This window comes from Phaethon lepturus, unplaced genomic scaffold, assembly GCF_000687285.1.
Source record: "Phaethon lepturus isolate BGI_N335 unplaced genomic scaffold, ASM68728v1 scaffold10997, whole genome shotgun sequence".
NCBI classification, from domain to species: Eukaryota; Metazoa; Chordata; class Aves; order Phaethontiformes; family Phaethontidae; genus Phaethon; species Phaethon lepturus.
Genome location: NW_010554073.1, coordinates 57,723 through 71,461, shown reverse-complemented (window position 1 = coordinate 71,461; position 13,739 = coordinate 57,723). Strand labels below are relative to the sequence as shown.

At 38.7% G+C, this 13,739-nt stretch overlaps 1 protein-coding gene across 1 annotated transcript in view; it reads right to left on the bottom strand.

Annotated features, from left to right (window-relative positions):
• LOC104624364 (integrin alpha-9-like) overlaps positions 1-13,739 on the bottom strand; it is a gene marked incomplete at its 5' end in the record, with an annotated part of 96,781 nt that overhangs the window by 33,600 nt on the left and 49,442 nt on the right. Inside the window, 2 exons of the mRNA XM_010291714.1 lie at positions 9,286-9,393; positions 12,107-12,215. Coding sequence (XP_010290016.1) covers positions 9,286-9,393; positions 12,107-12,215 — 217 coding nt within the window. The remainder of the gene's footprint in view (positions 1-9,285; positions 9,394-12,106; positions 12,216-13,739) is intronic.

Below are 13,739 nucleotides of genomic sequence, written 5' to 3'. Positions count from 1 at the left end.
ACACTGAGAAAAAAAGAGTACTCACAAGAAATTCCAGACAAGGTCAGACTTTCAACAGTAGACAAATAAGTTATGTAAATATGTTATCTGAGTACTTGCTCCATATGCCAAAAATGTTTAATATTCACAGATAATGAAACATGTTTGAATCAGAGCAGTTTTGTTGATTCTGGCAATAAATTTAAGAGCCACTGAAACAACAGAGAAGAATTTTTAAAATTAACCCTTTTTACACAACCCTTGAAAGATTTTGACTAAAAATACCAATGCTGTTAAGGAAACCCAGTATTCGACAGATCCAATAGGTAAACTTACATGGCTGTGAGAGACAAGATTTAAACAGCAAAGTGGAGATGCTAAAGCATTAAATCAGGATAGCGGAGTATTCCTCCATAGCTCTGGCTCCTGCTCCTCCAAAAGGAAAACACCAGATGCACGTTTGGCATAAATCTGTGCTAACCTGATTGCAATGCCTGTAGATGTTTTTCTTATGCACTTAACCCTGCAGCTTAATTAAATAACCTGTTAACTGGGTTTGATCAGCATAATCCTGCAACATTTGCCTGGTCTTGGCCCTCCAACCACTTTGCACATACTTAGCAGCGATCCCCAGAAGTACTACTCGCAAGAACTAGTGCTGCCTACCCAGTTTAGTAAGAAAAACAAAGATCTTCTGATTTGAAATTCCTGACTTACAAGACAGCAGCTTCTTTCCTAGACAGAGGGCACCACCACATGTACACAGTGAGAAGAAAGAATGACTGCTTGTACGATTTAACTGTGAGGTCCACAGAAGGTTCAGGCCTAAGAATGAATGAACACCACCTTACATGGAAACCAGTTTACCTCTGACATTCATGTGCTCCTTATCTATCACCCTTTAACAGCTGAAATCCAAGAGAGAGTCACTGACAGGTACATCTGCTCTCCCTATGATGAACTGTGAAATGCTTAATCAACATACGAGATGGCAAATACATCTCAAGGTACGTCTCTAAAAAGCCCCTGAGATCACTTGGAGTGCAGTGCTCCTTCAGCTAGGTTCTACCTGTCTCTAGAACATCCACTTCTACAGCATTGCCTAAGGTGTGTAAGACACAAATAAGCCTGTGGCTTTTCTTTACCTAACTGTTGGGACTCTCCTCACGGTATGTATTGATGTTAGGATGAAAAGTTCTGAAGACTCTGCAGATAAATACATTCTCTGTAGGGCTCAAACAGCTTGGGTGGGATGTTTCACTAAAGCAGACATTTGAATGTATCAGAAAGGTATCTCAGATCAGCTCTAAGATCTAAGCTCTCTTTAGAGGCAGTGTAGACAAGGTATGACCTCCAAGAAGATGATTTTGCTGATCTATTGTAGACATTTGAAGATTAAATGAGTAATCCTCATTAAAAAAAAAAACCTCCTGGGGGGTGAGGTGGTGGTGGTGTATTTTAAGTTAGCCAGAAGATTTCCTTTGTTTCCAGGACATCCTCAGAGCTCTCACTCCCCCAAGGAACGGTTTATTGATACTTTTGATACTATCCAGTACCTTGCACAAGACTGGAATGATGTACTTTCAAAGTCAGGAGAGAAATCCAACAGAAAATGTTTATTTCTGCTCTGATACATGACCAAGGGGGTAAACTCTTTTTCCATCAAATGGGAGATAAGAGTTTATACATACAGATACCATTGTTTTTAACTCTTACTTTCTTAGTTTCTAAATTTACATTTAAACCATAAATCTTGTATGTTATTTATAAAAGTAAAAAGGCTAGTTTATGAATTAGCATTTAGAAGAGGCACGTATGTTAAAAGAATTAATCAATCAGCTCTTTCATGAATTTTCTTCATTTTTTTTGTCAGGAAAAGCTACACAATGGGAAAATGGTGAGAGGATGTAAGCCGTATGCTCCTTCAAAAAGAAATGATAAAAATAGAATAAAATTAAAACAAAATTTAAAAAAATTAAAAAATTTCAAAATAAAATACCATTTTGTAGACTATCCTCTTTTCTCACTCAGTAGTTCCTCCACCAGGGAATTCTCTACTTGGAAAGTTTACAAAAAGTCTACTGTATTTTTTTCCATACCTCAGCAAAACTCCTGATTACTGTGGTATCTACCAAACCTCCTGCTTCCTTCATGAATCTGATAAGAGCTAATGTATATACCTGACTCACTTTGTAAGGCTTCTTTCTTTAATTGAAATTAATTTTCATAAAAGGCAAATCATTCTTCTTTCTCAAAACTAGAATTTCACATATTCAGCCAAGAAAACAGGAACTACGGGCAGTTTACAAAGTAGCAACACTCTCAGTTGACACAAAATATTAATCAGACTGCTACATTATATTGACAGGTAATGAGTTTTGGGGGGAGAAAGTGTTGGAAAATTTCAATAAGTAATTTGACAAATTTCACTTTAGTTTAGAAACTAATTGTGAGCAGGCCACAACGTGAAGTGTTGCCATGGTCTGATTTAACATGTAGATCACAGTGCATTCTTGTCCATGTTTCGATGGCCCTGATCTTTATAGTACCAGTCTTTCTTGAAAGACTATCTTTGTGCATTCAAAACGTGCTTTTCATGAACATCCTCTTTATCTAGCATTTGCAAAAAAAACCATACACTGCTTATGCAAATACTACAGCATCTCAGTGCTAGAAGATTTGGAGAAAACAAGTAGAAAATGTCACAAAATTTGTCCAAATCTGGTTTCACCCAAAAATCCAAAAGAGGAAGTCACAGAAAACTTTCTGCCATGTTAAATAGTCTTGCTGTATCCTGAAGGCAATATGCAGCAACGCATGAAAAGATAATTTCCAAGCACTGTAAAAGCAGTGAACTCTAACCAAGGCATGGCTTTTGTATAGTGATTCAGATGGTTCCTGTAAAGCAAAAATGTCATGATTTTTTGTTCCACTTCGGATTTATTTTAAGGTCCTAACTCAGGAAAGATCTTAATTTTATGGCCAGGCACCCTTTCCTGTATAACAATGTAATCTTAAATGAGAACTAAGTTCCTCTTCACTGAAAGAGCTTCAGTTTATCATGCTGACTTTAGGAACATGTTTATGAGAGCTCTTTCTGAGCTGCTTTGGGGTCCTGTTTCCCATGCCTAGAGGCGACTGGGCCATGCTGGACCACAGTGTATACTCCTGCCTCCCCTCACGGCTATTCCAGGACAGGATGCACCAGTTTCTCTGGCAAGTGACAGAGCTCCCAGGCAAAGCCAGATTCAGTTGCTATCACAGAGATGCTCTAGACCAGGGGTGGGGAGAACACCTCCAACTGCCTGAGCAAAATGTTTTGGAATAGTCATTTAAAGAAGCAATTAAAGCAAAGGAGGCAGGAAGGTCAGCAAGTTTCTGTACAATACACTCCCCGGAATGAATAATTTCCTCCAGCAATCTAGTTATGCCTTTAAATACAGTGCCAAAATATGTGTATGTGAGCATGTGTATTGCAATCATTGAAATGAAGAGACGACGGGGGGATGACTAGTACAAAGGGCTAAAATAAATCTTGCTGTAAGTCCAAAATGTTCCTATACAAACCTTGTATCAATGGTGGCAACCAGCAGCAGCATAAATTGCTGCTGGAAAAAAAGTTCCCTACATCAAGTACTATCACCAAATATTTATATTTTCACATGCTGGGACTGTGTATATATGTTTTCAGAGCCAAGACCTGAAACTTCAAAAGACAGAAACGAAACAATTTTAAATTGGCTGCCAACAAACAAGGGTTTTTCTACATAACGATAATGATATACAGGTTTGCCTCTATATGTGAAGCATGCAATAGTGAGCCTGACAATCTCAACATACGCTTCAAGGAGCACTCATGCACTACCAGCAGAGAGCTCAGAGTCCTCCTTTGCTTATGGTTTTAAACACCAGCAGTGCACTTGCCAAAGAACCTTATTGTTATGCTGGAGGATAGCAACCTACAGATAATAAGCAGAAATTACATTCAAGGTTTTAAAATTGCGAAGATTTCTTTTTCATTATACAAGCAAAGAAAAACCTCAAGCAGCCAGGGACCTTTCATGGAACAAGACAGCAAGCTTTAACTCTTCCCCTTAACGTCTTCCTGCTCCTTACAGACATTACTGTGAAATGCCAGGAAGAAAAATTACATGAGTGCTACAAAAAACTGGCCTTAAAAATGTAACCTGTCATCAGCCAGGAAAGACTTGTGGCTCTGGGACTGACTCCATTTAACTTTTTCTGTTTCAGTGTTCATGGGAAGAGAATAATGTTTATTTTCAATGGTTTTCCTTATTGAAATGACAAGCTTTTCTACAGCCCCATGCTCAGGCAGCCATTAACTTAAAAGGCACTTTGGAAAAGGAATTCTCTTCAACTCCTCCATGCTGTTAATTCATTTCCAGTTCAGCTTTTCTTTATTTTTTAAACCTTATGGATAGCCGGCTTTCAAAAAGGCACAATCCAGGTCTCACCTGCTCAACCAGAAGAAAGGAGAAGTGTGAAGTGAATATGCCAAGCATAATAGGACAAGTGGAGGACTTCTGTTTGTCCAACAGAAGGACTTTTTGTTTTGCCCTCTAACCAAAAAGTGATGGGAATGCTGGACCAGGAACTAGGGGCTTAACTGGCACACTCAAGGTTAATGGGAGCAAGGATTCACAAGACTGAGGTTTAATCCATTTTTCACTCCCTGGAGATAATTCTCAAAGTCTAAGCTTAGATGCCTAGGTAAAGTAGATGGCTTTTGTACTGTCAGTGGAGACTGGCAAGTGCTTCTCCAGTGTTGTTTCTATGCCTCTCTCTCTCTCTCCATTAATTGAGTAAGAAAACAGAGTAATTTCAAAATATTCTATTACTGGCAATTACTAGAACAGTAATTACTACACTTAGGTATCAAAAGTTACATGCAGGGAGGGAGTTTCTCATTGGAAAACTGAGGACAGTATTTCTTTCCTTCTCTCCCCTTTCTCCAAATTTCCCTTTATTTCACTGCCTAGACTGCAAACTCTTTGAAGAGTCTGTCTTGCAACGTGTGCACCTCACTTTCCAACAAGATACTGACCTCAGCAATGACAACAATATGGTTCTTCATAGTCTTGTTATTGATTCACCTAAACAGGCTCTTAAGAAAAAACAAATCAATGCTTGCTGGCCTGCACGATGCATGCAATAGAAGCAGCAATAGCTCATTCCAAAAACCCACAAGTGCACAGGGCACTTGCTCCGGGTTAACTCCGTGCATCTTTGATTCTGGTGGCAACTGGCTGACTGGAGTCTAAATAACTTGGCAGCCCTGCAGAGCTTGGTCCCTCCAGAGGAGAGGTGAGGATCACCTGCTTGCACTGCAGCTGGCTTCCAGTTCAAACAGGCAAACTCGGTTTCCAACTGTTAGTCCCTTGTTCCTCATAATTGTGTTTACCTTTGCTGAAAATAAAATAAATAGGAAGGCAACAATCTGATCCAGTTCCATAAAGCCAGCATCAGAGTAATCCTGGACACATTGCTAATTTATCAACAGCTTCAGGAAATACCCTGGTTAATTTGGTAGGAACTCCCATTGTGAAAATCTTTTTGGATGCCCCAGAAAGCAGCTCCTTGGCTGGCAAGTCAAGTAGTGTTTCCCTTGCCCTCCAAATTAGCTGGCTACCCAAAGGAAATTACTAATCTTTCAGTTCAAAACCAAAACACACACAAGTATAATGAGCACCGTTTTCCTTTGTGGAAGAATAGATAATCAACAGCTTGAAGAATGGAGAATATACATTTCTGTTAACACTTACTCTACTGTACTCTGTTTGGGTGAAGCTCTTCTGTATCATCACCTATACTGGTCCTATCACAACACTTTTGACCAACAAGCTGAGGTATTTAATTTATTATGTTTACAACCTGGCTTGAAACCTCTGCAAGAAAGAAAATACAAAAATACTTAAAAATAAACAACTACTGATCTGTTTTATCTGCTTCCAAAATATCATTTACCACTGCAGAATTTGAGTATCTACTATGTAAAGTCAACATCAATAGTGAAATTCCCTAGTTAAAATGACTTGTAAAATTTCTAGTGTTTCCTTTTAGTTTAATTTTCCGATAGGGAGCAAGTTCACTTGGCTTTTTTCTAGTTTTCTTTCAATTATGCATTTTCTTTTAGTTCTGGCTTTTACTGTTGACTTGCTTCCTTTATATACTAGGGGTTTTGCTGGGGGAAGTGCTGCAGAAAGTCCCAAGACCCCTTGAAGAGCATTTGAACATCTCTAAGGCAGAACTCCAAATGTCAAAACATCTCTGTGACCTGAATTTCTCTGGAAGAAAATCTTAAAGCAGTTTCTGCAATAAAGCCAAAAGCTTAGAGCAACAGGAACAGAGGAAGCATGAGGGCTGTCATTTCCTCTAAGAGCAGCAAGATAATGATTCCTATTAACACCTCCCAGAGACACAGCCCGTTCCAGCGGGCCATATGTGACTCTATTCCTTTTATTATTTTTTGTGCCTGAAAGACTGGATCAGTCAACACAATATGAAGGAATTAGCTCCTGGCACTATCTTGGGTGGTATGTGTGTATTTGAGACACAAACTAGTGGTTTTACTATGCATTTTCACCTATAGATTTCAGTGCTCTACTGTACATCATAGAAGTGACAACAGCATTATTAGCTTTTAAAAAACAAAACCATGATGTCATCAAATCCCAAATGCTGTTATCAACAGTTTCAGTTACAGATAAATGACAATTCCTAATCTTCTGTATTAATGACAGCTATTCTGAAAGGTCCGGCACTGCTGACATCTAGAATGGCTGGATTAGAGGTATAAAGGTATAATTACAGAAACACCTGCACTGTCTGAAAGGATACTATCACCTTTATTGCAGTCTAGATTCTGGAAAGTTCAAAATAAGCAAAAGCTTGAAATCTTTAATGACTATGCTTACAAAAATGCTCTTGAAAAACAGCTGTTCTAATCCTTTTTCAAAAGTTCATTCCAGTCTGCTGTTTTTGTTTGTTTGTTTGTTTAAGTGTATTTGGTCTGTGAAAAGATGAAAAGCTCTATTACTTTAGTTCCCTTTTCAGTCAATAAAAACTCAGTGGGAGAGAGGCAGGAGGAAAGAGAGTAGGATGCTTTTCCTGTTACGATAGCAAGACTTGGGAGACATGGGTTCAGTGCTTGGCTCTGACACAAATTTCCTGTGTGACCTCAGGCAAACCATTTGGTGTTTCAATTATTTATTGGTAAAGCAGGGATAACCACTATCCCAGACAGGATTTGCTTGGATAACATTTATTAACATGTCAGAGGTGCTCAAAAATTCATGTACTAGACTCTCACTGACCATATACCCAAAATCAGTAGTTGAAAAGACCCAAGGTATGCCAGTGTATCACGCAGACATCTCTCATAAAACCATATTTGCCTACTACTACGCCTCAGCCTGCAAAGCAAATAGGTCTCACAACAGCGGCTTGAAATTTCTACAAAGACAAACTGCAAGGTAGAAGAAGGACATAAAATAATGTGGGAGGAAATGCAAACTGTTGCTGGGGAAAAGGGATACAAACCCTGCAAGTATTTATTAGCGCAGTGCCCAATACCACATCACCCAGCTGGACCTCCTTTAAGTAAGCCATCAGAGGTACGATAGCAAAGAAAAACAAATTAAGCACAAGATTTAATGTTTTTGCTTTGTTTTTCTAACAGCTATTCAAAACCATATAGTCCATCCCATCCCTGTCAGTGTAACTTAGGGTCTTGTGTAGAAATTACGACAAACTATGCCTGGAAATTAGCCCTTGCCCACTTGGTGGGTAGTGTACACTTCAGCTAATTCAAGCATGCAAAACAGGTGTCTTGTCTAAGACAACTTGCCCAGACTTCTGGAAGAGTCAACGCAGAGAAACAAGCAATGCCTAGAAGGAATTCATCACACTGTAAGTTAGATGGGCTGAGTTTTCTATTCCTCTCTCTTGGCTATATTAGGAGTACATAGGATGACTGACTTTAGAGGAGACACAAATGTTTGGGCAGACAACATCTGTTAGGGAGAACCCCACCTCTCTGCTGCTGCTGTGAACACAGACACACACCCTCTTCCCACAGAGACCAGGGAAGGGACAAGGAAACAGGTCACAATCCTTTAACAGGCAAAGTGTCGAAGAGAAGGTGATCTTCCACATATAAAACTGGACTGAATAGAACATTAAAATGCAATGTCATGGAAAATGAGACATAGGCTGGAGATTTAGTTTGGTCTAGTTGGAGAATTGTCTCAGTCTATACAATATTGGTGCCTCGTACAAGATCCCAAATCTGTTTCTGCCTTTATTGCCTATCTGTAAGCCATATACATACCTCATACCTTTCAACAGCACAAGTCTTAGAAACTTGCTTAGAAATGTCTTACTGGGTCTATACTTACACAGATTTAGTGACACAGTTACCTGCATATAAGGGATGGTAGTATTTTTCAGCCAAAAAGCTATAAAAGTAGCTAACAACAAAGAAGGTATAATACTTCTTTTCAAGTAGCCCAAAGAGCTGGTTCCATCTCACAAAGATGGATTACTCTGAATTTCAGCAATAAATTTACCTCAATCGTGAGGTTTCCCTCACTTGGCCACTACAGTATTAATGATGGTATTTTTGTGGTTTAACAAAAGCTTTGAGGGTAATAAATAAATATTAGAAATGAAATCTAAGAATGTGGCTCCTCTACCAAAATTTATTTTGATTTTCTTTATAGTTGACACAAAATCATCTTTTGAAAAACATTGTGTTGAAAGTATAAATTTCTCTGTTACTTACATTTGTTAAAAGAACACTCTAAAAGAGAAAATTATAACATGGACTGTAGAAAAATAGATATTGGTAATGTATTCAGACCTAGCTAGCATTTTTGCAGATAACCACAGAAAAAAACAGGGAATGTGAGTCAACTTGTTAACACATCCTGCTGATGATATTACATATACCATTTAATCAGGGAGGACTGATTAAGACTCAAACCTCTTTGGAGGTGTGACTCAGGGAAGTGTTCTCCACATTTCCTTCAGGATTAGCCTGACCTAGTTTTACACTGCACTGTAGGAAGTCAGGAACACACAACCGGCTGCTTGCCCTAGGTGAGGGACAGCAGTCCAAAGCTGGAGGGGCTCAGCTACTTAAGACGATCTGGCCACAGACACAAGGAACCTTTTATTGTCTAAAAAAGCAACTGATTCATTTAGTTCTGCTGGACTTTTTTTTGTTTCAGTCATTGATAGCTCTCAGTGCCTCTCTGGGCTCAGCACACATCTTAATGTACTCACCATCATCTGCTGAACATGAAATATTTCAGCTCCAGTGGCAGAGAGGCGGTTTGGAAATGAAATGTCAAGAAAAGCCCCAGGGAGAGTGCTTGGTCCGGCATTGTAGACCTGTAAGACAAAGATGCATATAAACGTATAAAAATAAATAAAAATAAAATTACATGTATGACTACTCATAAATGGGAAGCTACTGCAGAACCAAAGCTGAGATATAGGTATATTTGAAAACTTTCAAATACTATGCAAGTTTTTCAGTGTCTTCAGATGAAGACTTCTTTTGTAAGTATCAGGATGAAGTAAAAGGTTTAGCTTATCTAACAGTCTTTAGGCACAGCTCATGTATCAAGTGAGAAGCAGTTTTGCAGGATAATTACCAGTCATCGATACAAACAGAGTGAGACTGCTACCTTATATAGAGACACACTGCTAGTACTCTTTGAGTGTTTTGGTAATACCATCGGCAGAACCCTAAGAACTATTGCTGTCTCAGTTAACGTTCTTATTTCCGTCTGGTAACCACTGCATTATATTCAGCATATGTTTTCCTTATGGAGCAGAAGCCAAAGTAATGATGATTGTGACTACTGGACTGTGGGTTTTGCTGAGTGAGCTGCCAGGAAATGCATGTGAACAACTTCCATTCAAGTTCCGGGGTTTCCAATTAAATGAAACTCTTAGTGGAAAACATTGGCTTTCTATCAACCCCCCCACAAATTTTCAACAAAAACTCCAAGAATTTCCAGTCCACCACTGAAACATATCCAGCGAAAAATCAAAAATTTGTGGGTTTTTGCTGAAAAGAAACAATCCATGGAAAAATTTCAATGAAAATAAGCTTTCATGTCTATCTACATTTTTTTATTAGGAAAAATATTTCCTGGTTGTTTCCAACACCACATATGTAAGTGCATGCAGTAAAAATATCAAGCCCATTAGAATATTTATCTGCACTGAGACAATACTGTCAAAAGATGTAGCAATCAGTTGTTAATTGTGCAAAGTACAAATATTAAAACCAACAGGTTTTCATTCTTCAAACACTGTTTATATTTGAAGAAATGCCTAGCTGATAAAGAGAATTGGTTCACAATGCCAAATCCTTACAAAAACCCTGAGGCTCCAGGCAGGGGGAGATAACCCACTACAATGCAGCATGATAAATGCTGCATGAAATACAAACATAATGTTTCATATTAGACATTTAAAAAAACTTGATTATCTCATTGAGATCAGATATAAGAGTTAATGCAGAAAAGACCTTTTCATTGCACATCTTGTTACTGAAAAAAAAATATGCGGATATCTGTTTCCGTATTGACATTGGACATGGTATAGATTTTCACATATAAAAACCGCTATAAAGTCCCATAATTTTGTAAAGCACCTCTTTTTCTTGGTTAAGAAATTATTACTTTTCTCCATCTGGAGAAGTTTAATAAATGGCAGGCAAATCATTAAAAACAATTAAGCAAACAGTGATACAAACCATGCTTTGCCCATTATGAAACTCTACCCTTTTTCTCTCTGACACACACAGTTATGAGGTTTACTGTGTTAGTGGAGAGCAGATCTGTGATTTGTTACAGTATAATTTTCTACTTCTATATGGAAAAAAACCCTAACATTGAAACTTGTAAGTGTGTGCATGAGGACGGGGCAGGACAAATGGTGGCTCTGCCAATACATAGATTCTCCCTCCCTTACCTGTTATCACTTTGTTTTATTGAAAATATTCATCTAGTTAAAGCATCAGTACATCTGTTCTTTATCTGCTTTTAACCAATAACTGGTTATGGGGCGAGGGAGCGGGGAAGACCTATAAACCCTCAAGAATGAAATCAGAATCACAAGAATTAATAGCCTGGTTCACAAAAGCTTTAATGTCCTGAAATCCTGCTTTCACTCCTTTTCAGTAAATAGCTAAGGGCACTGCATGACAGTAGGGGCTTAATTGCTCTGGACCACAGTCTGTCCACAGAGGCAGACATGTGTTATTCATTATGAGCTAAGTGGCATTCATGCCTAGGAGAACAGAAAGGGGAAAAAAACGGCAAAAGACTATTTTTCACAATAAATTATTCCCCCACCTCCTGTGTGATTTATCATTCCCTAGTTCCATCTAGTGGTCAAAAAGGATTTGAAGTCCTTGTAATAGAGACAAGTTCTTTTTGGCCATATCACACGAGTTTGTTACAATAAATCATCCATGTATCTTGCCAGATCAGGAACCCATCTAACTGCCATCTGAAGGGTAATCTATGGATAGTACTGAAGTAACACTGAGATGCTACGAGACATTTAATGAAACCTTTTCACACCTGTCTCTCTTCCCTGTACTGTACTCTTATCTGTAGTGCTATGAACATTTTCATACTGGGGGCATTTAGCAGGTCTAAATCCCTTGCACAGGTATGCGTTTGTTCTCACGGATAAAGGCTGCCCACTCCTCTCCGATCAATGACCATGCCACTAAAAAGAATTACTCTTCTCTTTTAAACCTGTGACTGCATCCAAGATGTGGCACTTGAGTATCTAGAGCTCTTTACTCAGCATGTGATGAAAGGGAAAAGATAAACAAATGGTAGCTTCATTCCTATGGAAGTGAGATGCCCTATTTGCAATTCTTGTTACCATATATTCAGATAAGGAAATATACCATCCCCGCATGCTGTAAATATGGCATCCAATCAAGAACATACCGCACAGCATACTGTGATTGAGAAACATGCACCAAAGCCCATACCACACTCAGAATAGAAAGGATACAAAACCAGAATGTGCTGTCAAGCAAGAAACCAGTCAAAATAAGGATCAGTTTTACCTGCAGTGTGAAGTTGAGAGACTGGAAAAGGCATTCGTGCTTTTCCAGCTGAACAAAGTTGGATGCTTCCACAGAATCACCGTAGAAAAATGAAGTAGGGAAGACTTCTCTGAAAGATCAAGACACAGATTTAATAAGCTGTGTTTGTCACCAAAATATTTGTGGCAAGCTGAATTGCACCCCTTGGTTTCTGGTCATGTGAAATTTTACAGGACCATTTTACATTAATCTATTATTTGTGATTTGATTTTGTCTTGACAACACTAGACTACACAAGCAGCATCTCAAGTGACCCGGGTTAAGATCCTGTCATTGAAGCAGGCTTCTTCTGATTACTTATCTTACCTCTTTTTCTCCTTTCTTATCACAAAACCTCTTCTCCAGGGCCCCCTGCCATGGATGATTCGTGCAAGTCCTATAGCTTGCGTAACACAGGAAATCATTGCACTACCAAGTTAATCTGAAGAAACAGTTACTAATAGGAATACTTTCAGTCACATATTCATTAAAGTAACATCTCAATTTTATCTACCACTTTACATAGCATTGCAGGAATAAACACTTCATTAATTATCTGAGTTTCACTACCTTTATGACTAGCAGATGGTTAAAGGGAAGAGTAGAGGGAGATATAACTTGCTTTCAACTACAGTGGCACAGGCCAAGTCCTCCTGAACTACTTTTATCATCTTATTACAAAGTAAAATGCAGTAGGGTTTTATCAGAAAAGGCTTGGAAGCACAACACAGTACCTGGAAATCCTGCAGAAGAGGACTAGGACTGCTTTAAGCATCCTTTGTGCCTCGTTCTAATCTCAGGCTGCTCCATCGTCTGGAAAGTGCCCTGGTGTAATTTCAGACAAAACTTGGTGAGGGACTGGCTGAAATCTGCTACCTCCCCAGCCTGTCCCTTTGGGTCAGAGTTTTTGAGAGAGGATTTTAAGCCTGTTCAGAAACATTTCCTTTTTTTCCTGCCTGCATCCTATGCTGGGTATTGCTAGGGGAAACAGTGAGAGAGAGATTTATTCCTCCCATTTACGGTGTTGTGCCAGAAGGCTCCTCCCAAACATGGCACAAGCCCTTCCGGGCTATTTATTACCAGGGATGAAGTTTGCTCTCGTAGACTCAAATGCAGGACAGCTAATAAAAATAAGCGTTAAAAATACACTGTCCAAAAAAGAGTATTACTAATATTACCATGCCTGGGAATGTTTTGCCCTCCAATAAACCCAACTTTTCCCTGGTAGTTGGACATTTCTTTGAACTTGCATTAACTAAGCTTTGCCTATGAGAGAATAAAAAAAATAATCCACATAGTCAATTGGGTGGGGTTTATAAATTCAGAGACCTTGTGCTTTAGAAAAGTACATTCTGAAGAGAAAGAAGCCCAATTTTTAACATGGCATGCAGAATTCTGTAGGTGACAAACAGAGATCTAAAGACACAGATGAAAGCATTCATATCTGTAAACCTGTATAAAAATACATCTGTATCAAAGCATCAAGACGTAAGGGATACAGAGTTAAATGTCTACACAATCTGTAACAATGAAAGCATTCAAGAACTTCCAGAACACACTGCTGAGCCTGTACTCTCAATACAGAGGAGATTTTTGTCCTTGCTAGACATCTTGT